The following is a 27068-nucleotide window of genomic DNA, read 5'->3' on the forward strand; positions in this document are numbered from 1 at the left end:
TTATGTTTTGCCGCCCTATAACGGCATAGTTGTCTTTGTACTGGTCTATTATTTTAGTATAAATAATAAGTGAAGGGGGGCGGCCAGATTATTGCTCTCTCTTCTTCCAAACTTCTCTTCTTCTCCTTCTCTCTTCCTTCTCTCTTCAAGAAACTACTTTCTTTCGTATTTTTTAATTCAGTAGATTCCTACTTGGTATCAGAGCATCGACTAGGGTTTCTTGAAGCATTCTCATGCAGCCTTAGATCAGCCGACTGCATGAAGTAGTAAAGGGCTGATCGATCTGCTATAGATTGCCCAGTTCTTGGAGTTTTTGGTGGGATCTAGACATCAGGAAGGTGATCTACTGTTCGACATCAAAATCAGGAAGAACTGGAGTACGAGGAAGAGTCCCAGAAAAGTTGGACTCTTTGTTTTTTATCTGATCTTGGGTGCCTAGGTATTGTTAGTTTTCTTTTGGTTTTCTGAAGAGGGCGGTTTGGTTTCTAGAATTTTCTAGGCCTCCCGGAGTGATCAATTCACTTTTCTCTCTGTTGGGAGGCATGGGGAGGAGAGAGATTTCCCTCCAGCTAGGGTTTTCTTCTTCTGGAAGGGTTGTTTCTGTGTGTGTGATATTAAATTATTTTTTGAAGGTTTCCAATCTATTTTTTTCATACTGTTGAACTGTTTGAAGTAAAATGGAGAGTTGGAATACCGAGAAGAAATCTACCGGTACTGTGGGACTGGGTGTGGGAGGTAGTAGTGATATTTTTGGGTTTGGGATCATTACTACAGTAAAACTTGATGGTACAAATTATTTGGAGTGGGCACAATCAGCTAAGATGGCTATTGGTGCCCGTGGAAAATTAGGGTATCTCACTGGGGAGGAGAAGAAACCTGATACAGATTCTTCTCGATGGGTGCAAGAGAATTACATGGTAATGTCCTGGCTGTGTAATTCTATTGCAAAAAATTTCCTATGGGCTAATACTGCTAAGGAGATTTGGGATGGAGTGACTGAAACCTACTCTCATAAGCAAAATGAAGCCAGAGCCTATCAGTTAAGAAATTAGGTGATAAGTATGAAACAGGGAGAAAAACCTCTTGTTGTGTATTTCTCCATGCTAAAAACCCTATGGCAGGAAATAGATCACTTAGAAACTGTGGTATGGGAAAGTGTAAATGATACAGCAACTTATCACAGACTGGTAGAGAGGAATAGGGTTTTTGAGTTCTTGGCAGGGCTGAACCTTGAATTTGACATTGCTAGGCAACATATTCTTTCTAGGGAGGGTGTGACACTCTCTCAGGCCTATGTTTTTGTCTATGGAGAGGAGAGTAGGGGGAATGTAATGCTGAGACAGCTTGGGATTGACTAGTCGGCTATGGTTGGTACAACAAAACCTAAGCCGAATGGAGATAGGGGGAGTAGTGAGATTAGAAGGGAAGATAAGAAGGACTTGGTGTGTGATTATTGCAAGAAGCGTAAGCATACCTGGGACACTTGTTGGAAGCTTCATCCAAATCTTATGCCTGCTCGGATAAGAAACAAGAAGGGGAATGCAAATGTAGCCACTACAGGAGACTCTCCAGCCCCTCTCTCCCAAACTGATTGGGAATCCATTGTAGTAGCAGTAGTAAGAACAGAATTGGAGAGGTTTGGACAGCTTATGAGTAAGAAAGATTCACCCAGCTCTAGCCTTCCAGATGGACAGCAGAATGCAGGAGCCAACTACACCACTTCCTTTGCACATACAAGTAGTTCATATGCAACTGCAAATCTTGCATCCACTTCAGGTAAGGAGGGACCTCCTTGGATTATAGACTCAGGACCATCTGAGCATATGGCTAATGCCCCTACCTTTTTCAGTTCCTATTAGTTGTGCTCTGGTAGAGACGAAGTCTCTACAGCAGATGGTTCACATGTGCCCATTGCTGGGAAGGGGACAGTTAGAGTGGCCAATGATATAACTCTGTCTTCTGTTTTACATCTCCCTAGACTTCATACCAACCTACTATCTGTTAGTTCTTTGACAAAAAATTTGAATTGTTCAGTGACCTTTCTTCCTGGTAATTGTGTTTTGTAGGATCTGGAGTCAAAGAAGATGATTGGGAGTGGTCGTGAGGTGAATGGAGTCTACCTTTCTTCCTGGTAATTGTGTTTTGTAGAATCTGGAGTCAAAGAAGATGATTGGGAGTGGTCGTGAGGTGAATGGAGTCTACCTTCTGTGTTTTGCAGGATCTGTCAGTGTTGTGAGTCAGTACATGCATGCACCTCGGGTTCAGCACTGGAAGCTATTGAGAGAGTACTTGCATATCTGAAAAAGCACCCTGGCAGAGGCATTCTCTTCTCAAATCCTGAGAATTTGAAGCTGCAATCCTATACAAATGCAGACTGGGTAGGATGCTTAGATGACATGAGGTCTACATCAGGAGTGTGTACCTTTGTAGGTGGAAACTTGATCTCCTGGAAGAGTAAGAATCAAGCAGTTGTGGCAAGGTCAAGTGCAAAGGCTGAATATAGATCCATGGCTCATGGTGTCTCAGAACTTCTTTGGGTTAGATCTCTTTTGAGTGAGATTGAGGTGAAAGCAGAGGAACCTATGATGTTATACTGTGACAATCAGGCTGCAATCGATATTGCCCACAATCCAATTCAGCATGATAGGACAAAACACATTGAAGTTGATAGACACTTTATAAGAGAAAGGGTAACAATCGGAGAAGTTTGTTTGCCTTATGTCTTTTCAGAGTTGCAGCTAGCTGATGTTCTCACTAAAGGGGTGGCAAAGAACAATCTTGAACATGATCTACGCAAGTTGGGAATGTGTGACATTTAGTCCCAACTTGAGGGGGAGTGTTGAAGATTAATTAGTTTTATGATGTTTTTCTGAGTAGATGTTTTATGTTAGTTGTTAGATAGGAGGTGGGGACCACAGTAGTTATGTGAGTCCAAATTTTATTATGTTTTTGTGTGTTATATATGCTGTTTTATGTTTTGCCGCCCTATAAGGGCATAGTTGTCTTTGTACTGTTCTATTATTTTAGTATAAATAATAAGTGAAGGGGGCGGCCAGATTATTGCTCTTTTTTCTTTTAAACTTCTCTTCTTCTCCTTCTCTGTTCCTTCTCTCTTCAAGAAACTACTTTCTTTCATATTTTTTAATTCAGCAGATTCCTACTAATTGGCCACTGCTATGAAATCAGAGAGGTGGAGTTTATACTGCTGTTGGACAAGTTAGAGAAAACAAAAATCTGTTCGACAAATGAGGATGGTCTGTGGTGGAAAGAATGCAGGAATGGAAAGTTTTCAGTGAACCTTTCTACTTGGCTCTCATCAAAGAAGACATGGCGAGTGATCAAGTAAGAGTGGTGTGGGGGAATCCAGTCCCTCCGAGAGTTGAAGCTTTTGCTTGGATGATCGCTTTGGATAGTATTCTCACTTCAGAACACTTGAAGAGCAGAGGATTCAGCATGTCTTGCTACTGTTACATCTGTAAGTTGGAGGAAGAATTTGCTTTCCACTTGTTCTTCTCTTGCAAATGGGCAAACTTTATGTGGAGATACTACTCTTTTCCTTTTGGAGTTCCCACATTCCATTCTTCCTCAACAGCTTAGATTTTCTCTTTTTGGCCAAGGTTTAGTGGTAGCAAGAAAGCCAAAATTGTATGGAGCTGCATTCCATTTGCAGTGTGCTGGACTCTGTGGTGTGAGAGGAACAGGAGGCTCTTTGACGATAAAGAAAAGAATCTTGAAGCTGTGGTAGCCTTAGTTGGAAAACTTGTCACAGGCTGGGTCCACTCTATTAAAGAATTTGAGTAAACAAGAAATTCAGACTTCACGGAGAATTTCTGGGATCTTCTTGAGATCCAAGCTTGTATTGCAAATCTTTTTAATTTGGACTGATGTACTAGTGTGTCACCTTGACACCTGATCTGATTGTACTTGTTTTCTTTTTATCCTTACTCTTCAAAAAAAAAGTCTGTATTATGAAGTCAATACGACTTTTGATTGCCTTTTCCAAAAGAGAATCCTACAGCTTAATGCCCAAATGTTGAGCAAAATGAAAAATCCTAAGTAGTAGTTGAGCTCGTTGGATTTCGTGACTGTATGACTAGTTTAGTGCTTGAAGATTGCTGTGCTTCTAGGAAATGAGATTTCATCTGGAACCATTTTAGTATTTTTTGTGAGGTCCTTTGATCTCTGACCATAGTTGTCAAGGTGCAAGGCAAAGCTAGGCTGCAATGCAGCATTCTGTTGCCTATGCAAATAGGCACCTGCCTAGGCGATCATTTGTTTATAAAATGTACTTATTGTGTTAGCTTGTTTTCCTATTATTTTTTATGAGTTTGCTTCTTCTTGGTTAAAATAGCTACTAACAATCATTAAGAATTATCTAATATGAAGGAACTAAACACTAAAAGTAGAAATGAACCAGCATTACGAAAGTCAAGGGGTTATTCCCTTCTGCTAATGTGAGATGAAGATGGAAATGGAAATAATGTCCATTTATGTGTATATAAATCAGAAAATGTAAATAAAATAAGCAAACTAACAAAATGATACAACCACTTTTATTTTGAATGCAAGGATGGAGAAAGAGTGTTTTGTGTATGTTTGTGCATGCACATGTTAATTGCAGAGAAAAGGTGGAAAAAAGATAGGAAGAGCAGTGATGCAACCTCACCCAGCAACCCAAAATATGCAACTTGAGAATGATGGATATGTGATAGGATGCTGAGAAGAGAGTAGCGGGCTGAGTTGCAGAGCCTTGAAATAGAGTCTTTGGTATCTCACCTTAAAACTCTAATTCCAGATTGGAGTTTACACCAATTAGTTAGGGGAGCCACACCACTAATAAAGTGACCAAGGAACAAAATTCCTAAAGAAACTACTCAAATAGATTCTCCATCATTAGTTAGAGGAGCCACCCTTAGCTAGGGAGTTGAGAAAGAACTGCCAAAGACTTCTGGCCACAGTACAGTTAATAAAAAAGGTGTCCAATAGATTCTCCATCATTATAACACATCAGGCAAATAGGAGAGATATAGTGATGTTTTGGAGGTTGTCACAGTATTCAGCTTTGAGCAAGAGGCCTCCCAAACCATGAAGGAAACTCTAGGGGATTGTGGGGAGCCAAATCTTTTTGCCCAGAAAAGGAGGGGGATGGGTTGGTGGTTAGATGCCTATTCAATTCATTCACTGCTGAAACAGATTAGTACATTCCTTTATATAGGCAAGCTTTCTTGCTAGGGAAGGAGACTAGCATTAAATCTAAATTACAATTACTACCCTCTATTTAATTCCCCTAAAAACTACGATGATGTTTGGTATCGATGGTGTTTCTCGGAGCAACAATGCCAGTTCAGCATCAAGTAGGCATTTAAGAGAAGAATGCCCCATTTATTGTTTGGTTGAGCCATTTAACTGATAAACATTTATCTTGGGTTATGTGAGAGTTGTTTATCATAAAAGTGCCAAAAATGTCGTTTTCAGATCTTTGGGTGGTTTTTTACTGTTTGACATATGCGGTGCCTAGTGGTGCTATGTTGTAAGAAAATGTTTAAAGGCGATTTTTTTTCTCATTTTTCAAGGCAACTTCGTACAGAACACTTGTCAGTTTTGTTTGAAAATGTTTAATTCTAGACCTGGCAATTGGGTTGTGTGGGTCGGGTTCGGGTTGGGTCACGACCCTATGGGGTGTTTTTGGGTCGGGTTGAGCTTCGGGTTGGGCTGTCAAATGCTGGACCCTAACCCTAAATGTTCGAGTTAGGGTTGACCCATGGGTCAATTCGGGTCATCCCAAAAAATAACTGAAATTTAAAAAAAAATAAAGAAAAACTACATGAAAAATGCCAAAATTAAAAGAATTAACCTTAAAATTCCAAATATAAAATAAAAAAACTTGAACATTTAACAATTTAAAGAGAAGACTAAATAGAAAAAATTAAAGAGTGGAAACTTCTAACAATGCATAAATAGTTCCAATTAGACTTGACAATCGGGTCAGCAGGTTGACCCAACCCAACCTGACCCAGTTTTTCCGGGTTGGGTTGGGTCAGGTCATTCTCACATTCAGGTAGCTAAATATGAGACCATAACCCTGTTTTTTTGGGGTTGGGTTCGCGGGTTGGGTCAACTTTTTGCCAGGTCTTTAATTCCCAATTCGTGCTCCAATTTAATGGATTGGCTAGCCATTGACTTGGATTTTGGGTATGCTATGGGCTAGAAACATACATGTGGATATAATTATTGGGTATGGATTAAAAACATGGGTTTGGATATGGGTATGGATCTAAAAATGGGCTTGGTCTTGGGCTTTGGTATGGTTTTTCTTTTCTTGCTGTTGTATACTTTCAGCCCATCAAATGCTTCAGTATCAAGCCGTTGTTTGTTCTGAAATTCTCATCATAGATAAAAAGATAAGAGATCAGTGATTACAAAGAGAAACATTAAAAAATAGCGGGGCAAAGTTCCCTTTCTACCAAAGATGGTTGTATAAACATATCATTCTAAAGCCTAGTGGTGACATATCACTCTTCCATTTCTGTGTTAGTGATGCCTTTTGTCTTCTTGCGTCAAACCCATTTTATATAAGCTCATTGAGTTGAAAACCAGTCATTTACAATTCCTCTTTACTATTCTTATTCATTTTTGAGAATGATAAGATGTAATCGTGCTATACCTAAAATTGGTAGACACCTTGTATTAAGGTACCAAGGTGAGGCACAAGGTGACCATGAAGAAAACACCTTAATTGGGTTGTAAGTCCTGCTATGTATTTTTCAGAAAATTGCTTAGAAAGGTAAAATTGTGGGAAAGTCCATTAGGCATTTTGGGAAATTCCTTAATGGCTTTCCCATAAGTTCCCATTTCTCATTTATTTCCCAAGGAATAAAGCACAGCATAAAGGTTTCATTCTCTTTCTGCCTTGTTTTCTTATTGCTTCCTTCATATTCTTTATTCGGTAGGGTTTCAAAGTTAAGATGGGGTGAAGAACTCTGTATTTCTACATTTAATAGAAGTAAGATGGTCTGAAACAATTTTATTGAGTTGCCTGTTTTATTTTATTTCTATATTCTTTTTAGATGTCTTGAAGATAATGTTTTTATTTTATGGTGGCATTTACAGACTGAGAAAAATTCCAGATCTGGAGTCAGTTCGTGCAAGGCTTGCTGAGGCTTTGTGAACAGCTATTGGCATTTGAAAAGAAAAGGTGAAAAGTCGCCATGATGTTGTAATGTCTTTCTTTTGTTGGTTGAACTGGGAATCAGAACACACTCGACTCACAACGAGGCATACTGAGTTTAACTTGGATTTTAGGGTTTTACAACTCTGAATTGGTTCATGGAGAATTCTTGTAATCCCTACATATGCACAGGTTTCAACCTGTGACTTTGCTACTTGTACTCTTTCACAAAAACTCTGGGTGTAAATTTCTTGGACCAACCATGGATCCCATGTTTGAAATTTCGATGAATGAACTCCAGTGAATATGGTTTCATTTTATTTGTTAATTGTTTGCTTGGAAACAAACAATGGTTGCTTCAGTATTTGTGTTCATACAGGTATTAATATATTGTGTCCTATTTGTTTGGAAGGTTCAAAATAGAATCATGATCTGCTCTCAACCTTGCAGCACTTCCAGCCGTGCATTGGAAACATCTCCCCTGAATGACAACTGACAACATACAAGTACAGGAGGTGTTCCCAATGTGTAACTACAATGTGCTGTGAGGTGAAAATCTGAGTTCTTCAAAAGTATTTCAGTATGCTTTGGATATGCATGAAAATGGTGGAAGATCTTGGTATGCATTGAAGCATTAAGAAACTCTTATAAATCCACAGATAAATTATGTCATTTTAATGTTTTAGTTACAATCAAATGAAGCCTAGGTCTATCCCACCGCCCATTGAAATTTGATTTTTTAAATTAAAACTAGACACAAGCTTGGGCTTGGATTTGGAAAAAAATCCATAATGTATGATCCAAAACCGATCAGGGTATGAAAAAAGAGTCCGGATTCAGTGGATCCTTCAGTTTATGGGGCGCGTGAACCCTCTAATAGGAGGCGTGTACGTGGCCCTCATTGGGGCTTGCTATTCCGTTAACGTAACAAGTCTGTTAAGGTTGTCAGCCCGGTTCAACCGGTTCGATAAAGACAAAACCTGAGCCTTATCTTTCCCCCTCATTCGTTTGAACTCTCTTTCCCCATTTTCATTTTCACCTGAGCCCTAGCTCAAGAGCAAGGGGACCACCCTCACCAGTGGCGATTTCAATGAGTCTGGCGGTGTGGAGCCAACCGGTGACAAGAATCAATCAGCGGTAAGCATCCATTCTCCTCATTTTTCTTCCACTCCAATCTGATATTCTTCCTTTGATCACTGGTGGCAATTTCTTTGTATAACCGAGCTTCGACAGCGTGGAATCAACTAGTTGACAACTGTTAAGTCTAAACCGGCAATTGGGTTGGGGCTTCCACGCCGGTTTACCGCCGACTATCCAACATCACGTGCTCTGACCCAATTGCATCCTTGTTCGGATCAAGCAACAGTCATACCCGATATAAATTCAACCTTCATGGGTGTGCTCAAGATCTCTCTGTCTTCGTAGTAGAACGAGTTCAACCTTCTAAAGACTCTCACCTATGAAGAGAGATGCCAACTATCGGAGGCACAGGAGTTTTCTGGCTTGCACGTGGTTATTGCTTGGCAAATACACACTCCATGGCGGGATTTGATGTAGTAATCAGATATAATGCGATTCTGATACATTAATTAATGGAGTTCTTATTTTTGTATTCACATTTTATTTGGATCCCCCGGCCTTGTATGAGACTTTCTATTATAAATAAATAAAGAAGAGTTTACTTAAATTACTCATGCAATCGTTTAGATGGATTCTCTCTCTCTCTCTGGATCGGGAAACAACAATATAGTTCTGTTGCTTTCCCTGTGTAAGTTAAAATTTTGAAGTCTATGATCTTGTCAACGTTTCCAACTGTGTGTTAAGATGTTTTTGCAATTTTAGTTCAAAGTTCCAACATACAGATTGCACTCGGACAAGAGTGAAAGTCTTGTGAGTTGTGAAGACACCAGAATCAAATGACCCTCATCTTGGGAAGAACAAGGTCTGGTTTATGGATCTTCACATTGTCATATATTGATCAAAAGCTTGAAATGTTCAACCTGTCTAGCAAAACAAGTATTCCCATCCAATGATAGCTTGATCTCTCTGTTTTTTATCAAACCTTTTATCTTGGTATTAAGGAAATACTGTTGAGACAAAAATTGTTAGATTTTCAATGTTAGAACTTAGAACAATTAAGACCCCCAACTCAACTGCCGGTTTACACACGTTGCCTGTTGATTCCATGCTGTCGGAGCTCGATGAAACAGAGAAATCGCCGCTGGTGGTCTATAGAAGGGAAGAATATCAGATTGGAGAGTAATAACAGGTTTGGAAGGAAAATGAGGAACTGCCGGTTGATTCTTGTCACCGATTGACTCCATGCCGTCGGACTCGCTGAAATCGCCGCCCGGTGAGGGTGGCCTCTTGCTCGAGATAGGGCTCGGGTTTTGTTTTTTACCCAACCAGTTGAACCGGGCTGACAACATTAGAATAGCAAGCCCCAAAGGGGATGACGTGTATGCCTTCCATTGGAGGGTTCACGCGCCCCGTGAACCGAAAGGTCCACTGAATCCATACTCGAAAAAAAAACCCTTACACTCAGGTTCTCTTAGTCCTAACTCTAGTTCAAAAATGTTGATTTCTGGTTTTGGCCTCTCTCTCTCTCTCCGATGGAGACCCATTCAATCCAGTATTGGTGGGTCCTCATCTTCTCGATATTTACCACGTTGAAATGAGGCCCATCTCAACTACCCATTCTGTCCAAGCTTCCGTGTCGATACCTTGTCTTTTCCACGGATGTATTTTGGGAAAAAATTTCACCCGTCTAATTTAATTGGGTCTGACGTGTGAGCTGTTAACGAAAATTGTTACCAAGTATACAATCGGGGTCTTTTCGGGCCAGACCTGACAATCCAAATTAAGAATTGGATCGGATCTAGGCCTGTAATAGGTGGGGGGAATTCAGATCGATTCGGTCTAAACTGAGCTTTAGTTTTATTTGTCAATCGATAATGAAATCGAATATATATAAAAATAAAAATATTATATATATATATAATTTTATTTTTTATTTTTATATGTATAATAATAACTGATTTTTACAATTTTTAATTTTTATATGTAAAATGAAAAATAATATATATATATATATATAGTTGATCTTGTGGTGTTTTCTGTGTTGTTTTTAGTTGTTGGCTATATTTTTTCCTCAACCTGATTTTGAAATTCTTCTTTCTACCAAAAAAAAAGAAGATAATAATAGAATAAAAAAAAATCAAAGTATGCACACAAAATTTCATTTGTTAAAAACAGATGAAAATTTATGACGAACATCTTTCATTTGTTTACTTGATAAAAGAAAAAATAACTTGTAATTGTAAATGGCTTCATAACAAATAGTTTAGACAGTATTTAAACTATTAGCTATGTGCTTTTAAACATTAAAACCCAAACGTAAAAATTCACAAGGCTGTGTTTGGTTACAGTGCAATTTTATTTGCACTAGTACAAATGTATGGAAGTGCAAATGAAAAAAAATATATAAATTCTGGTTTAATTTTGTTTTGTGCTTTACTTTATTCTACTTCATGTCTTAATTTATTTTATGTGTAGTGCAATCAAATAAAATAAGCTAAAATTTAAAATAAAAATATGTCAGAATTTACACTCAAATTATTTGCACTGCCACAGCTTCGCATCAGTGCAAACTTATTTGTATTGCAACCAAACACAGCCCAAGGGATTAAAAAAAATGCAAATCCAAGATAACTAAGTATAACTTCCTAGTTTGAATAATTGCTAGCAAGGTTCAAAAAATCGTTATGTATCAGCCCATATCGACCGATACGTATTGTATTGGGCCCTTCCCTATACACCCTATAAGGGTTGTATCGGATTAGGGTCTGGTTCAGAGGGTAGCCATGACTTAAACCGGCCCCTCTAAACCAAAATCGAAAAACAAAAAGTAAAAGCTAAAAAAAGGACTGATACTGGCCGATACGCCCCTACTGGCATATCGACCAATATTGATACTTTGAACCTTGATTGCTAGTAAACAAAGTTGGGATTAAAAAAGATGTATATCCAAAATAATACAACTTTCTAGTTTGAAGACTTAGCTAGCAAACAAAGTTGGGATTAGTAAAAAAGATCCAAATGGATTGCTTTTTCTCCCAGACTTTTTTTGATATGTTTAATTATATAGGGATTTAAAAATAAAAAAGGAAAAAAAAACACTATTCCCAACACAACAATGGTTGGAATGAATTTTCATAAGAAAAAAGAATAGATGGTTTGAATGATCCTTTTAATTTTTAAGGGTAATACTTGTCTATTGTCATATTGAAAAAAGAAAAACATGAGGGTATAAAAGTCACTTCATTTTTCATTAATTCAGTTTTAGATTTTAAGTAGATTCTAGGACATGGGTGTCATTATTTGACCCCTTACTCATTGCCAAAAATAAATAAATAAATGAATTGACCTCTACAATCTTATTAGAGTGGGGACAATTGTGAAAAAGTTAATTTTTTTTAGCTAAATATAAAAAAAAATTCTAATCTTACTTAAAACAATTGCCTACACTTTTTTTATTTCTTTTGAAGGATTACACAATAATAGATAACTCATCCCCCAATTCAGCTAAATCCGCTATGACTAATAAGAGACCTTACCAACCAACCCGTTGGCACCTTATTAGTGATTGCCAACATTGACATATACATAAACCACCTATGCAATTCGATAAACATCAAGACACGTGGACCTTAGTCAGCATATCCTCACCTTACGTAACTAACGCCCACCATAGACAACCTGATATAGTGATATTCACTTTGCTTAAGCTCGGCTTACGAGCTAACACGCGGACCATTTGAATTGGGAACCGGTCATCTCTTCGGGTCCGATTTTGCTTTGGGCTGTTAACTCTCAAAAAACTGTTGAAATCGTTGACCCGGGTGGTTGAACCACTAAACCATTCGACCCGGGCAGCGGTTCACGGTTTTATTTAACTTTTAAGAAGTGTAAATGGAAGAGATCTCACATCTGAGATCATTGAGAGAGAGAGAGAGAGAGATTTGCCAGATCTCAGATATGAGGTTGCATCTGCTGCTGTTGGTTCACTGTGTTGTTCAATACCGTCATTGTCGTCACCACCACCACCACTGCTGTTGTCATCATTGTGGGTGAACCACCACGACCACCTCCTCCTCCTTCTTCTTTCATTTCTCTTTTTTCTTTCTTTTCCTATTCGACATACCTCCTCTCTGTTTATATTTTTTCCTAACCTTACTTAATATGCTAAATCAATGGTGAAGATGCAAAAATTACCTTAACCGTTTCAACTCTAACAGAACCGCTGACCTAGAAATCGATGGCTAAAGGAATTCCATATCCGGGTTGATTTATTACTTAATAGTTAATACACCTTGAACAATTCGACCAATTATTGACTTGCTTAACTTGCAGGTACCCTACCCTACCTTCCTCAGACCTGTTCTCTAGTCCCTTTATAGACAGCTTTTGTAAACCAAACCAGTACCACCAGTTTTTTATTTCCCGAACCAAAACTGAACCGGTACTATCGGTAACCGGTCCATCAATTTCAATTTTTAACCGGTTTGATTCTTTGGTTTTTCAATTTTTATATTTATAATATATGTATAATATTATATTATAAATAATAAATGATATATAATATATTATATATATAATATATTTATAAATAGATTATTATAAATATAATATATGTATATATTTATATATAATATATAGAAAATATGTAACATATATTAAAAATATATATAAAATATACATATAAATATATATAACGGCTGATTCGATTAACTGCCAATTTTTTTGTAGGTTAACTGAAAACCGAACCGGTTTTTCGGTTTTTCAGAAGTATCGAATCAAAATCAAACCGATCGATTTGATTAACCGCATTTTTCGGTTCAATTTTCTCGATTCGATTCAGTATTTCGGTATTTTGGTTTTTTATGGACAGCCCTACCTTCGTCATATACATTCTTTATATATTTACAAATTAAAAAATAGTCAATCTTATCTTTATTTGATGTCGGATTTGGGTTGGATTTTGAGAAGTAGAACAATGAGATCGGATCCCGATTAGTCTTACCCTTTCCACTTCCACCTGTGTAAATGTGGCTATAGCCCTCGCCAGTTGCCCACCTCATCAGTCATTTTCTTGTAGAAGATTCCTGGCTTTATATATTATCTAGTATCTTGTTCTTACGTAGATTACACGTCTGACATATAGACACCTTATCTCGCTAGAGACGAACAGAGACAGAGTCACTCAGCCCCAGATAAGATTTCCAACGAATCCGGACTCCTTATCTTCATCAACGTAACTCTTCGACGTTAGCCTGCGTCTTGCTCTGCTGCTTGTTTGTCAATTAGATTCGTTGCTGGAGCCCAATGAGACATTGACAGGTGTTCACAGAATGTGTGAAGAGGCTTCTCCCTCTCCCCTCCTCCTCCCATTAGCAGTTCAGTTTTGCCGGAATCCACCGGATAGTTTGCCAAGTCGACCATCCTCGATGTTCTCCGGCAATATAATGGAACGTCATGTGCCCGGTGAACATGGAGAGAATGGAAGAAGAGAAGGTGGTTAAGGTGATGGTGAGGGACTGAGGGAGATCGATCGATCGGAAACGAAAACCAGAGACAGAGAGGGTAGAGGCGTAGAGCTTGACCAACATGTTAGACACCCCACACGTTTGGACACCTTCACACGCATGCAGGCTGGACTCCTCTTCAGTCTTCAACTCTTCATGTCTCGTGCCTGCATACTTCTTCCAAACTTCAAAGTTTAAACAAACACGTCTCTTGCTCTTTCTCTCTATCCCTTTATTTATTTTATTGGCCATCCATTAGTTTTATGGATTTTAATAAAAACCTACCCTATAATTTGTTCAAGGGGTTTTAACCGTTCGAGCTACTTATCCCTTTATTTTTATTTATTTATTCAATTGTCACTAGATAGAAGTGGAAAATGACAATTTTAACCTTAATATCCATTCAAGCAAATTTAATCTAAAAATTACATTCTTGTCAATAAAACATGGACAATAACTTTATTCGTTAAAATTTGTTGTCTATTTGAAGAAGGTGTAGGTTAGTGGATGTCGTGGCCTAAGCCCTAAAATCTGAGAAATTGGACTAATCAAGAGGTAATGGATTAATGGTGATGCATGCGTGAGTACTGGGTTCAAAAATCCCCTCCAAATGGGTATGGGGACCCTAATTATAAGTTTTGGGTGAATTGGATTTTAATTTTTTTTAGAATTTTTTTATTAATTATTATTTTCAAGTTTACCCTTTTGTTTTAGAATGTTTCTGTTTAATTCTTTAAATCACATGTTTATTTCCATTTTAGAACGTGTTGTTGTGCTTATCCTGATACACCTTTGCTTTCAGGCCCTATTCACTTTTTGGATGGTTATTTACCCGGATAGGGGTGGATTCGAGCTGAGTCAAATATCTGGCTATTCGAGCTCGGCTTGATCATAAATTATCAGGTTTGAGCTTAGTTCGAACTAATGACTTGAGCTCAGGCTTGACTTGACTAAAAAGCTCAGAAGTTCGAGCTCGGCTGCCTCTAACTGCAAGTCTTCTTAGCAGCTGAGGTGTTGAACCGTGTTGCCAGGCCGAGGTCTCCCTCAGCCAAGGTGTTGAACCGAGTTTCCAGGTTGAGGTCTCTCTCAGCCGAGGTGTTGAGCCAAGCTACCAAGTTGAAGTCTCCCTTAGCTGATGAGGTGTCGAGCCGAGGTCTCCCTAATTGCCAAGGTGCCGAACTGAGGTCTCCCTTAATAGTCGAGGTGTCGAGCCGAGGTCTCCTTTAGTTGCCGAGGTCCCCCTAGTTGCCAAGGTGCCGAACCAAGGTCTCCCTTAGTAGCCAAGGTGCCGAGCCGAGGTCTCCTTTAGTAGCCGAACCGATGTGACACCTTATGTATATGTACTCGATTGGGCTCGCGAGCCTTACGAGCCGAGCTATATTAAGCTCGAGCTCGACTTGATTAACAAACAAGCCCCATATGTTAGGCTCGAATTCGGCTCATGGCCACCCCTATACCCGGGTAAATGCAGTTACCTGGGAAACACTTATCCGGGTAAGTGCATTTACCCATATTCTTTAATTTCTCATGTAAATAAGGTAATTACCATTTTAGTCATAAAAAATCATTATTAAAATGGGCATTTTTGCCCATTCAAGTGTTGACAAATTCCCCTAGGTTGGAAAGTTATTTATTCACCTAGGAGATGATATCTAAGAAAATAAACTTTTCCTTGTCCCCATATAAATCTGAAAAATTAACATGAAATTCTTAATCAATGAAAGACAAAACTGTATTGACCAACTTTCTCCCTCTCAAAATCCAAAAAGCAAACACTCGATTAGAATGTTCACTTCTTTGATTGGACACATGATGATTTGTTGTTGTACTGGTATGTCCAACACTTAATTTTTAATTAATAAAATGGACTAGTTTCATCTCGACTCAACTCTGGGCCGGCCGAGTCCACATACGTATGTGATGCACTTATGCACAGAAGGAAGACAAACCATTGCTAACTAAGAACCCACGACGCCATCGTTCTTTCTTCTTCGTTTTACTAGATCCAAACATTTTTTTTGATAGATTTGAAAATCAAACCTTATTTATTGTTAAAAACTTGATATGAAGTTTAAGGATACTTTTGGGATAAAAAAAATAAACTTATGCCATCATTTTTCACTATAATATTATAATTATATGGTCATATTAACGTCTTTAAACAAAATATAAAGAAGGTCGATTAAGTAAATTAGTTGCAAACTATATGGGTGTATTAGTAAAATCAAAAATATAGAATAGGTTTTAGGAAATTCGTAGAAGTAGGAAGGGTGTTTTATAAATGACCCTTCTTTTAGTTTCTCCAACTCTAATTTCTCTCTCATTCTACTCTCGTGATTCGTGAAAATCATCCGGTCTGCAAATATGCCGTCGTCTTCTGTTGTTTCCTTTCCGCCTTCTCAGCAGCATCTCCAGACCCTCTTGGGATCCGCCCGTCCTTTCCTCCGAGGGGAGCTCGAGTCTGTTGATCCAAAACTCCCGGCTCTTGTTGCCGTCCTCCGCTCCGTCGGTGCCGGTGAGTGCTGGCACAAGCACGGCAGCTTCCTCGAGCACCTCGTCGACATGTACAAGATTCTTAAGCTGTGGAATGCGCCTGACTGTGTTGCCCTTTGTGGCCTCTTTCACTCCGCCTACTCCAACTCTTACGTCAACCTCGCCATCTTCGACCCTTCTACCGGCCGGGACACCGTCTGTGATCTCGTCGGTGAAGCCGCTGAGCGCCTCATTCACCTCTTCTGCATCGTTCCCCGGCAACCGCTCATCCACGACGACCTCCTCTTCCATTACACCGATCAGGATCTCGTCGAACACCTTAAGCACTCCGAGAATTCGCTGAGAAACGCAAAGGAGAAGGGTGTCTTCAATCGAGATGAATGTTGGAGGAAGAAACTACAATCCCTTGTCCCTGCAGAAGGGATAGTAGTCAAGCACATAAAGACCGGCGAAGATGTCCTCGTCTCGAGGCGGGTTGTAGCTACCTTCCTCCTAATGACGATTGCAGATTTCAGTGACCAGCTTTTCGGCTTTCAGGACACCTTGTTTGATAATTCAGATGGTCGGCTGGAGTTCTCAGGCAACAATTATGCGTTGGGTCTTTGGCCAGGTGATGGAAAGCCAGGCCTTTGGATGAACTCACTGTCGAGGATGGGTGCTCTATATTCTCTGATTGTGAGAGAAGAAGAGATTTTCATGGAAGAGAGGAAAAGGGTTGGGGTTGGTGGCAATTTGTCAAAGGGAGATGATCGGGACGAAGAGATTGAGCTTGTGATCCCTCCTGTTTTTGAGAACTGCACCAAGGTGTTGGATGCAGAGGAGCAGATTGTTGCAAGAGATTTGTATTGGGAAGCTGTTTGTGAAGGGTCCAAGGTAGGACTGGAGAGGGTGGAGGAGTTGTTACTGAGGTGTGTTGAGAAGAACCCATTTATTGGAGAGCCCCATCTGGTGCTGGGTCAGGTTTACTTGGCAAAAGGGAGGTTTCATGAGGCTGAAACAGAGGCTGAGAAGGGGCTGAGGCTGATGCTGGAATGGGGGAGCCCTTGGGATAAGAGAATGTCTTGGGAGGGCTGGATTGCTTGGGCCAGAGTTCTGTTGATGAAAGCCAAGGAGAGTTCATGGCCTCAGACATCTTGGGGTATACTCAACCTGGGGCTTGTCAGGTAATTTACTTAGTTAAATGCTTTTAGCCTTTTACAATATATGGTGATCCAACTTTTTGAAAGTGAAAAGAAGAAACAAAAGTCGGTGCATGGTTTAGTAGTTTGATGAATGAATCAAACTATCATAGACCATTTCTCTGTAGCTTTTTTCCTGTTTAGTTTAAATAAATTAATATGTTTACATAAAAACAGCTCCAATTTGATCTCCTGTTGTATGGAGCTAAATTGTAATTGGTCTTCCAAATCTAAATTAATTCTGAGGTAATTAGTCAATAAGATATGCATGTAGGTTTGGACTGAAGATTAGAAGTTCAAGAACACCTCACAATATGATGGATTGTTGAATTAATTGATGTATATGAAGGATGCTGGTATGATTAAGGATTGTAAATTACTGAATAATCAATTGACCAGTGATTGTTAAATATGCCAAATTAATCGAGATACATAGACTAATTAAATGTCTGATATGTATAAGACCATACTAATTAAGCATCCCATCTTACTTTAGCTAGGGGAGAAAAAGCTTTTTCATGCCGTCCATGTCGATTTCTTTTGAATGTGTGGTTAGAATTGCATTAACGATTCTAGATATTTTGAACACCATAGGAGAGGAAACCTAGAGATATTTTCTTAATGTGATTCTTTTCAGGCAGAACTCTATTGGCTTTGTTGCACTGCAATTTTATTTGGATTAGTACAAATGTATGAGAGAGCAAATGAAAAGAATGAAAATTTTGGTTTAATTTTGTTTTGGGTTTTAGTTTATAATGCTTTTAGGTCTTATTTAACTTCATTTATAATGCAATCAAACAAAATAAGGTAAAATTTGAAACAAAAATTAATCAGAATTTGTACCCAAAATATTTGCACTACCATAATTTTGCATCAATGTAAATAAATTTGTACTGTAACCAAGTCACAGTAAATAAACCAAAAATAATTTTCATTTACCATGCAACAGCAATCCACTTGCAATTCAAACTCTTTAGTTTGAAATATACTTATCTTTTAGAATAATTTACAAGTTATCTTCCTTTTCCGGTTTGATGAGCTTGACCAATCAAAACCCATGTGAATTTTGTTGAATACCACATTATTGGTATTATCACTACCATTGGTTATATTTTTTTTTTCCTTTTTCTTTTTCGTATCACAGTCAAATTCTTATCAGACTAGAGCTTCATTATGAGACAAGTGATTATTCTCACCTAGAAAAAATTGTTTATTCTTATAGCAGTTTTATTGTACATAGGTAAGAGTAAGACCAAAAAAAATCAAAATGGTGTATAAAGTATTCAGAAATAAAATTGGATTTAATCTTTTAAATCAAATAAAAATGTGATTTAATCTCTTAATTAAAATAAATAAAAATCTATATATCAAAAAATCAACTAAAAATTTAACCTAAATTTGCAATAGTTCAAAATAGTGGCCCTGTACTTTGTGTACGTTGATTATTACCTTACGATGGAAATTGGAAAGCCTGTAATTCAAATTAAATGAACATCTCCCTCACTTGGTCATTGGCTATTTACAAGGTACACTGAATGGGCATATGCAATTAATATCTATCCTATCATATTATTATTACTTATCACCGTGTAAAGTCACTGTATAAATAAATGGTAAAGATATAAGTTGAGATTTGATCTTAAATTTAATTAACTTTTATTACTTGCATCAAAATAAAAAAGGCAAGTATACTTTAATAGTAATATGGGTAAAATATAAAAACCTCCCCTGAAGTTTTTGACAATCATAAAAACCTTTTTTATAGTTTAACTTTAGCAAAAGCCTCCCTTTCGTTAATGTTCAAGACGGAAAACATATAGAATTACATTTTTATCCTTGGATATCTTCTGAGTTATTTGTGAAATACCATTTTTGCTCTTACTCGAGCAATTCATTACACTCCCTATACTATTGAGAAAACACTCGAACCCTAAACCCTAACAGTTGCAACAGCCACAATACTTGGAATATTCCACTTCTCGGAATATTTCGTACATCTTCCGGTGATGATTCTTCACCGGATGACGACCATGCTTCATCTTGTTGGCCAATTTCTTCATTGGAGTTCTTTTTTTTTTTTGCACCGGATGGCATTTGTATCTTTATCCCTTTCGTTTAATTTGCAGCGGTTGTAGTGTTTGGTATATTCTTCACCAGAATTTTTTAGCGACTATTCTTCACCAGACAACAACCGGTGCTTCATCCTATTGGTCGATTTCTTTGACCGTCGATCAAAAGGTCCCTTTTGGAGAAGGGTCCGGATGTAGTAGGCACGTTAGGTAAGCACTATGAGTGAGCACCTAATAGCTGAGCAACACCTATCCCAGTTAATGCTCCTTTCATCTTAACATTTTTGTGTCGTTTAGGAATTACCTATTATTTTATTATTTGTATCAAAATAATTAAAAAAAAACAACAAAAAAGGAAAACATGTTTCAGCGCCTTTCTCTCCAACAAAAAGGAATACCTGTCCCAGCGCCTTTCTCTCCAACTTTCTACCGTTTAGGGTTCTCCCACCTCTGTATCTTCAACCGTTGCAACTGGTTGGTTGGGGCAGCAGTTCTTGAAGCCCTCACCTGCGATTTCATCTCAAGAAATCCATTCATCCAAATCCAGGTGACTACAGTCTATCATCGGTATATATGCTTTACGGTTTCAATTTATCTCCCACTTACGGTTTTCAATTTAAAATTTTAATTTTATATGAATTTTGATGTATACAATTATTTATATATACAATAATTAAATAAATTAGTATAATAAAATTGAAAATAATTATATATTTTATTAATATATTATATTTTATATATATAAATAATATATATGGGTCGTGTTGGGTAGGGTGGCGGGTTGGGCCATGCCAGCACGCGGGCTGCGGAAGGCATGGCCTGCTCGGTCATGCCATGTCAGCCCAACCCGCAGACCTAAAACCCCAACCTAGCACAGTATGGACCATTGTTTTGGGCTTGGCACGACCCACATGCCATTGTGTCGTGTTGTGCCAAGCCGGTCCAAACTTGGCCCGATTTACACCTCTACGTTGGCAAATTAGAGAATTCAGTCTAGGTATAAAAAATATTCTCTAAAATTATAACATGTAATGCTTTTATTATATATTAATTTAGGGTTGTTCACGGGTCGGGTTGGGTCGCTTTACTAAGGTTTTTCCAACCGACTTGACCTAGTCAGGTTACCTTAACTTGAAACCGAAACCGACCCAGTGTTAAGCAAAACCGACCTGGTCGGTTTGAGTCGGGTTGGGTCGGTTTCGGCTCTAAGTTCAACCATGCCCCCCATGTGCCTGTGTGGTGCAAGTTTGGGTTGTCAGTTTGAGAATTTATTCTTGCTAGAAGTGAAGACGGCAAAAACAGGACAAATTGATAAGCATTTGGGATTAGATATTAGTTTCACCACGAAAACTGAAATCATGAATTTGAAACATTATATCAACTTGTATGCACTTCACAAAGGATTATGAACAATTAAACGAAGTATACAATAACATGCTTCTTTAGCTAAGTTGGTTCGGTTCGGGTCGGTTTTGGTTTTCACACAAGAAAACCGAAACCAACCCAAACCATCGGTTTATGATGTTTTACAACCCAAAACCGATCGGTGCTGAAGATAACCCGGCCAACTCGGATTGGGTCGGTCTGAATTGGTCAGTTTGGTCGGATTGGGCCTTCTTATAAACAACCCTATATTAATTCTCTAAAATTATGAGCATTCACCAAAAATAAAAAACTTTTAAGTAAATTAATAGTTTTTGCATAATTTTTTTTTATTTTATGATATAATTGGCATAGAAGAATTTTAATGCGTATGGTATATTTGTCTTGTCGTTTTTGTTTATTGAGAAAGACATAAAGTATTATAGTTCCGGCAAAAAGCGAATGAAAAAGAAGATGAATTCAATGAAAGATAAACCCTCTTTATGATTGAAAGTCGAATTTGGATTTGGAGAGAAAGGCATTAGGATAGGTTTTCCTCTTTTTTTTTTTTGAGAAATAGGCGCTGGGACATGTTTTCCTTTTTTGTTGTTTTTTTTTATTATTATTTTAATACAAATAATAAAATAATAGGTAATTCTTAAACGGCACAAAAAACGTTAAGATAGAAGGCGCATTAGGTGGGAAGCCTGGGATAGGTACGGCTAGTAGGTGCTCAGACCCACTCATACGTGCCTACTACATCCGCGCCCTTTGGAGAAGCTCCCTAACATGATTATTGATCCTTAAATCAATGTTAATATACGAAAGTGAAAAAGTCATATATACGAAAGCTATCAACATTGATCTCTTAAATCAATGTTAATAATGTGGAGACCGACGCTGCTGGGAGAAAAGGACGTATCGAAGGTGGGGGGTTATTCCAGCACATGCTCTGGGTCGAACAGAATACGTCGTTTCAGACTTTCAGTGGTTGCTCACTTTTTATCTCCATTTTCAGATTTTTGGTTTTTTTTTTTTTTACTTCAAGTCCTTGCCCGCTTTTAAATTCTAACAGACGTCCACCTCAGCTGGGTCGTTAGTTTAATATCACTGTAGAGAGTCTAGCCACTATAGATCAATTGAAAGCTGAGAATGGAAGCAGTGGGAAGAAGAGAAAGAGCATTGTAAAGCTCAATCTTGTTGTAGAGAAACTACAGAAGAGCTTTTCCCTGTCGAGGAGAGGTGATTGTGAGAAACTACAGAAGCTCAAAGGTTCGTCGTTCCTCTCTGGTGGGACCGAAATCGTTCTTCCTGGGTTCGTCATTTTTCTCCATCAGAGAGGACCGAAATCGTTCCTCTCCGGTGATTGTGAGAAACTACAGAAGCTCATAGGTTTAACGTTTTTCGTCCTGCTCATTGATTTTTTTTTTTAAATAGAAGAGTGGTTTTTATTAAAGTTAAACTAGGAGAGGTTTTTATAATTGTAAGAAACTTAAGGGGAGGTTTGTTATTTTACCCTAATAATATTGATATTGAGTAAAAGACTTAAACCTGTCCTAAGATTTCTTGTAAACATTGAAACATCCCCTCACTTTTGATATTTCCCCTATCGAATTATGTAAGCAAATATAAACCTCAACCTCCCCTCCAGTGGCATTCTATTCAGGTATGTTGGTATGTGAAAAAAAAATGGGGATATGTCCAAATCCCCCGTAGGGGCAATTTTGAATAGCTCCACTTTAGAGGTACTCACGTGCTGTGTTAGGATTCAGGTCTATGAGCCAGGCCGATATAGTACGACTGAGCAGGCCATGCAACTTGTGGCCGACCTGGCCTAAGACTCAGCCCACAGACCAGCATGACCCATGGCATGACACAGGTCAACCCCCCAAAATATCTCAAAGGAGGGAGGCATGGCCTAAGATGACCCACGAATCGACACAGCACAACCTGCACTTTGTACGGGCAGCACACAGGCCACGCTGACCCGTTTTACAGCTCTACCCAAAGTCAGTGGTTGTGAGAATTGAATCTACTGGAACAAACCAGCTGATGTACCATCTAAGTCACCCTTCACTTGGCAGAAATAAAAAAGATTTCAAGGGATAAAAAAATCTGTTAGAGTTATATTATCATCTAGAATGCATGAAAAATAGTGCTTCATCAGCATTATGTAAGTATTTGGGTTTACATTTAAAAAAAAAAATGTTTTCTCACACCATATCTTGAAAATCGGTAAATGTATAGTATGAAAAATTGTACTTTTTTTGCATTTCTTCATTTTTTACTGTTCTTACTTACAATACGCTGACGTGGCATTGGAAAACGCTTCTATGGCATCAACCATCAATTGTCCCAAACAAAAGAAAAAAAATAGCATACCAATACAGCATTATTTTCTCAAAAAGGGCATTGGTTCCAAACAAGTGGCCTCAAACAGTTACAATTTTGAATTCTTCGTTATCCACGGAATTAATGGTGTTTTTTTTTTTTTTTTTTTGAGTTTAAGAAACATTTAGCGCTAAATTTACAAGTTATGATAAAACATGATTTGTTCTTGGTTAATGGAAGAGATATTTGTGATGGGAACCCCTTCAACAAAGGATTTCATTTTAGTGAGGGTGGTTTCAAATCTCGGATGAATGAAGCAATCACCGTGGATTTGATTAGTCAACTTGATTCCTATAAAAGAAATAAAAATAAATAAAAAGAAAACTTCGCTGGGCTAATCTAAGTTACCTTTCTTTTTTGGTTTGATGAGCTTGATCATTTGATGAATACCACCTGATTAGTTAGTTATTACTTCTATGATACCACTTAATTGGTTATAAGATTTATTTATTTATTTTTGGGTATCATAGTCAAATTCCTATAAGATTAGAAAACTTCTTTATGAGACAAGTGACTATCTCTCCTAGAAAAAAAAAAAAAAATTGTTTGTTATATATTATAGCAATTTTATTGTGCATAAGTAAGACCTCTGCTCTCAGAAAAAAATCAAATTGGTGTATAAAATATGTTGTTCACAAATAAAATTAGATTTAATCTCTTAAACTAAACAAGTTTATATATGAAACAATCAACTAAAAAATTAACCTAAATTTACAATATAAATTATGGGTTTCAAACAAAGTTGGTCAAAATAGTAGCCCTATACTTCGTACATGTTGATTATTATCTAAGTAGGTGTTTGGTATCGGTGCTGGGAACATTACAACATTTTTCATAAAAACAATACTAGACATGTGGAGTTGTAAGCATTGTTTTCTCTTATTTTTTGTTTGGAACCGCTGCTATCACATATGTATTTTTTCAGAAAATAACACTTTATTTGGTACTATTGTTGGCAACAATGTTTTCAATATTGACCTATGTTATCTAACGTCCAAGATGATGCCACATCATTGTATCGGTGGCAGCAACACGTCATTTTCTCAGAAAACACTGAATTATTACACTTTCCCGATTTCCAAGATGTAGTTTGAAGCAACGTTTTTTCTGCAAAAACGATACCAAACAAGAGGGCATTGTTTGAAGCACCGCTTTCTTTGAAGAAGAAAAAGAAGAGGAAGAAGAAGCAGCAGTCGAACTAGAGAGTCTAAAACCCTACTAGTCGATCATAATGTGTATTATATTGTAATTAGTGTACAAGAACAAAACTGTCTCCACTTAAGTATGAGACAAGAGAACTACAAAATTAATACTAGAATTGCTACATCAGCATATAACTTAAACATGATGAAAAGACTAATCTATCCTTACTTGACCAACTCTAACATCTATCTTGTTATATTATTGTTAGCGATTAAGGCTCAGTTTGGAAGGAGTACAAATACAAATATATACAGTGCAAATGCATACAAAATATAAGGTTTTGCACTCTACAAATTTGCATTTGTACTCCTTCCAAGCTGAGCCTAAAGGGTGTGCTATGCATATATGCAAATAAATGATAAAGCTATAAGTCAACATTGTACGCTAAATTTAATTTTTATGACTTGCACCAAAATAAAGACAAACTAGCGGGAAAGCCCCTGCTTCGCAAGGGCAAGATAGAAAAATGCCATTCAAAAGATATAATAATAAGTTAGACTATTTTTGTTAAATAAAATAACTATAACTATATTATTTATTCAATAATAACTTAAACAATAGTTATTTATTCGAATAATAACTTAAAATTTTAATTTTGATACTATAATCTTAATAAAAACAATAGAAAATATTAATTTATTTATATGTTAATAAGTCAAACATTTTTAATTATTGTGCTCTATATGTACATATTTGTATTTGTACTCCTTCCAAACTGAGCCTTAATGTTTTTTGTCGTGTGCAACCATTATGAGCAAAATTGTCAGTGTCTCACATTTCATGCTCTGTAGGTGGGACTGTCAATGGGTCAGGTCCGACCTGACAGACCCGAGTTGATTGGGCCGGTTCTGGTTCCAAGAATTGGACCCAATGGATGAATTTTAGATCTTGATATAGTGTCCCGATTATAATTGGTTCGAAACTGGTTCCACCCAAAGTAATTCAGAAATTTAAATAAATATGAAAGCATTGTTTAAATAAATTGTTCAAATAAATATGAAAGCATAGTTTGAGATTTCAAAAAATTTAAATAGCTAATGAGGAAGGCTAATGACAGGACTCTAACAAAGGGGTATTTATCACAACCCTGGTGGGGACGTACGGGAATATGTCCCGGGCCTCTGCATCAGGTACCAAATACCAACTGGGCCACCAACCAGTTGGTAGAGAAAACATCATTTCGATGTTTCCTTTTTAAGGGAACCATTTTGGCCTACGTACTTATGTGTAAATCTTGCATTCAACTTTGTGCATAATGGGATTTCATTTCTATTCCAGCAGAAATGGGATTGGAATTCTAATTCGTCGAACCAAATAGTTAAAATCGGAATAGCCAATTTCAATTCTGATTCTAAACCTCTATTCTTATAAATCAAACGAGGCCTAAGAGTCTATACATTTGAAAGGTTCAATATTGAAAATTTCAATCACGAGATACTTTAAACCTTGCTTCTACATTTCCTCGGTTTTAGATTTTGGAATTAGATTATTTTTTAAGGTCTGATTTGGATTAGGCTGCAAATTGAAACGAACATTGATTTTGAACAGGTAATACTCAAATTCAATTTCAAAACAAATTTAGGATATTCTTTATATCATAGGATTTGATATTCAATGGATTTCTAAAAATCCAAGTCGAATTCCTATTCAATTTTTTAACCCCAAACTTTACTCCAACACTCAATCTTATGATCCAAACTTTACCCCAAACTATTCCTACTGTCTGTTTGCTTGAACAGAGGAATTGATTTGGTTATGATCCAATAGGTCTGAGATAGGATCTCAAATTCTTAATGCTCCTCTGTTTCAATGAGGAATGTGCAATTACCAGAAAACTTAAGGATATCACAAGACAATATTTAACGGTAAGGGTATAATTTATTAATTTCATGAACAGTAGGAATAGTTTAAGAGATTTACCCTATTTAATAATGTAGCTACAATAATTTATAGTTCCACTTGCTACATCCCAAAGTGGTGAGTTGTGAAGCCATATTCTTCCTTTTTTTAAGAAATAATGTGCTTTCCGATGAGATGATATTGATTTTATAATGAAACTCGCGCCAAGAAAAACAATTCACATTAGAGAACATCCCCTAAATTAATTCTAGGAGTATGTAATTCCTGCATGGAGCTTCAGCTTTTTAGTGGTCTTTGCCATCAAACCTACAATTTTCTTAGCAGCCTGGTGAGTTAGACTCATAAACTGCTAAAGGCTCATTCATTGCCAAATAAACCCTTCCTGGATCCATTCTATGGGACTCATTTCATACCAAAGAAAACATGTGTGAAGAATGGTAGTTTTGAACCCCCCCCCCCCATCTAGCTCCTCCAAATTGGGGCTGAACCCTAAACCAGAGCCCAACATAGTTGAAGTTCTTCAATTCAGGCAGCCCAACTTGCACCCCCAATATTTTGTATACATCTTAAGAGTATATATATGGCATTTTCCTATTGTAAATAGCATTTCAGTAGATTCAAAAGCTGATACACGATATGCACTAGACCTGGCAATTGGGTTGGATGGATTGGGTTCGGGTTGGGTCAAGACACTTCAGGTTGATTTCGGGTCGGGTTGAATTTCGAGTTGGGTTATCAAATGCTAGACCCTAACCTTAAA

General features: G+C 37.5%; 2 protein-coding genes across 8 annotated transcripts in view; both read left to right on the forward strand.

Moving 5' to 3' along the window:
* LOC104591646 (CDT1-like protein a, chloroplastic) overlaps nucleotides 1-8855 on the forward strand; it is a 47241-nt gene extending 38386 nt beyond the window's left edge. For 3 of the 7 annotated variants that reach the window (XM_088901990.1, XM_088901991.1, XM_088901989.1), the window contains one exon: nucleotides 3187-5637. In XM_088901990.1, the coding sequence (XP_088758116.1) occupies nucleotides 3187-3346 (160 nt within the window). In that variant the 3' untranslated portion in view covers nucleotides 3347-5637. Of the gene's footprint in view, nucleotides 1-3186; nucleotides 5638-6950; nucleotides 7004-7110 lie in introns of those variants that run through there. The other 4 variants (XR_016084495.1, XM_010250599.3, XM_010250583.3 and 1 more) reach the window with 4 other exon arrangements.
* Nucleotides 8856-16048: 7193 nt separating this feature from the next.
* LOC104591663 (E3 ubiquitin-protein ligase) lies at nucleotides 16049-17684 on the forward strand. The gene has a single exon (XM_010250609.2). The coding sequence runs from the start codon at nucleotides 16117-16119 to the stop codon at nucleotides 17410-17412; it is 1296 nt and encodes a 431-aa protein (XP_010248911.1). The 5' UTR covers nucleotides 16049-16116; the 3' UTR covers nucleotides 17413-17684.
* Nucleotides 17685-27068: the final 9384 nt, after the last annotated feature.

The sequence above is a fragment of the Nelumbo nucifera genome, chromosome 3 (assembly GCF_055504915.1).
Source record: "Nelumbo nucifera cultivar China Antique chromosome 3, China Antique-T2T, whole genome shotgun sequence".
Lineage (NCBI taxonomy): Eukaryota > Viridiplantae > Streptophyta > Magnoliopsida > Proteales > Nelumbonaceae > Nelumbo > Nelumbo nucifera.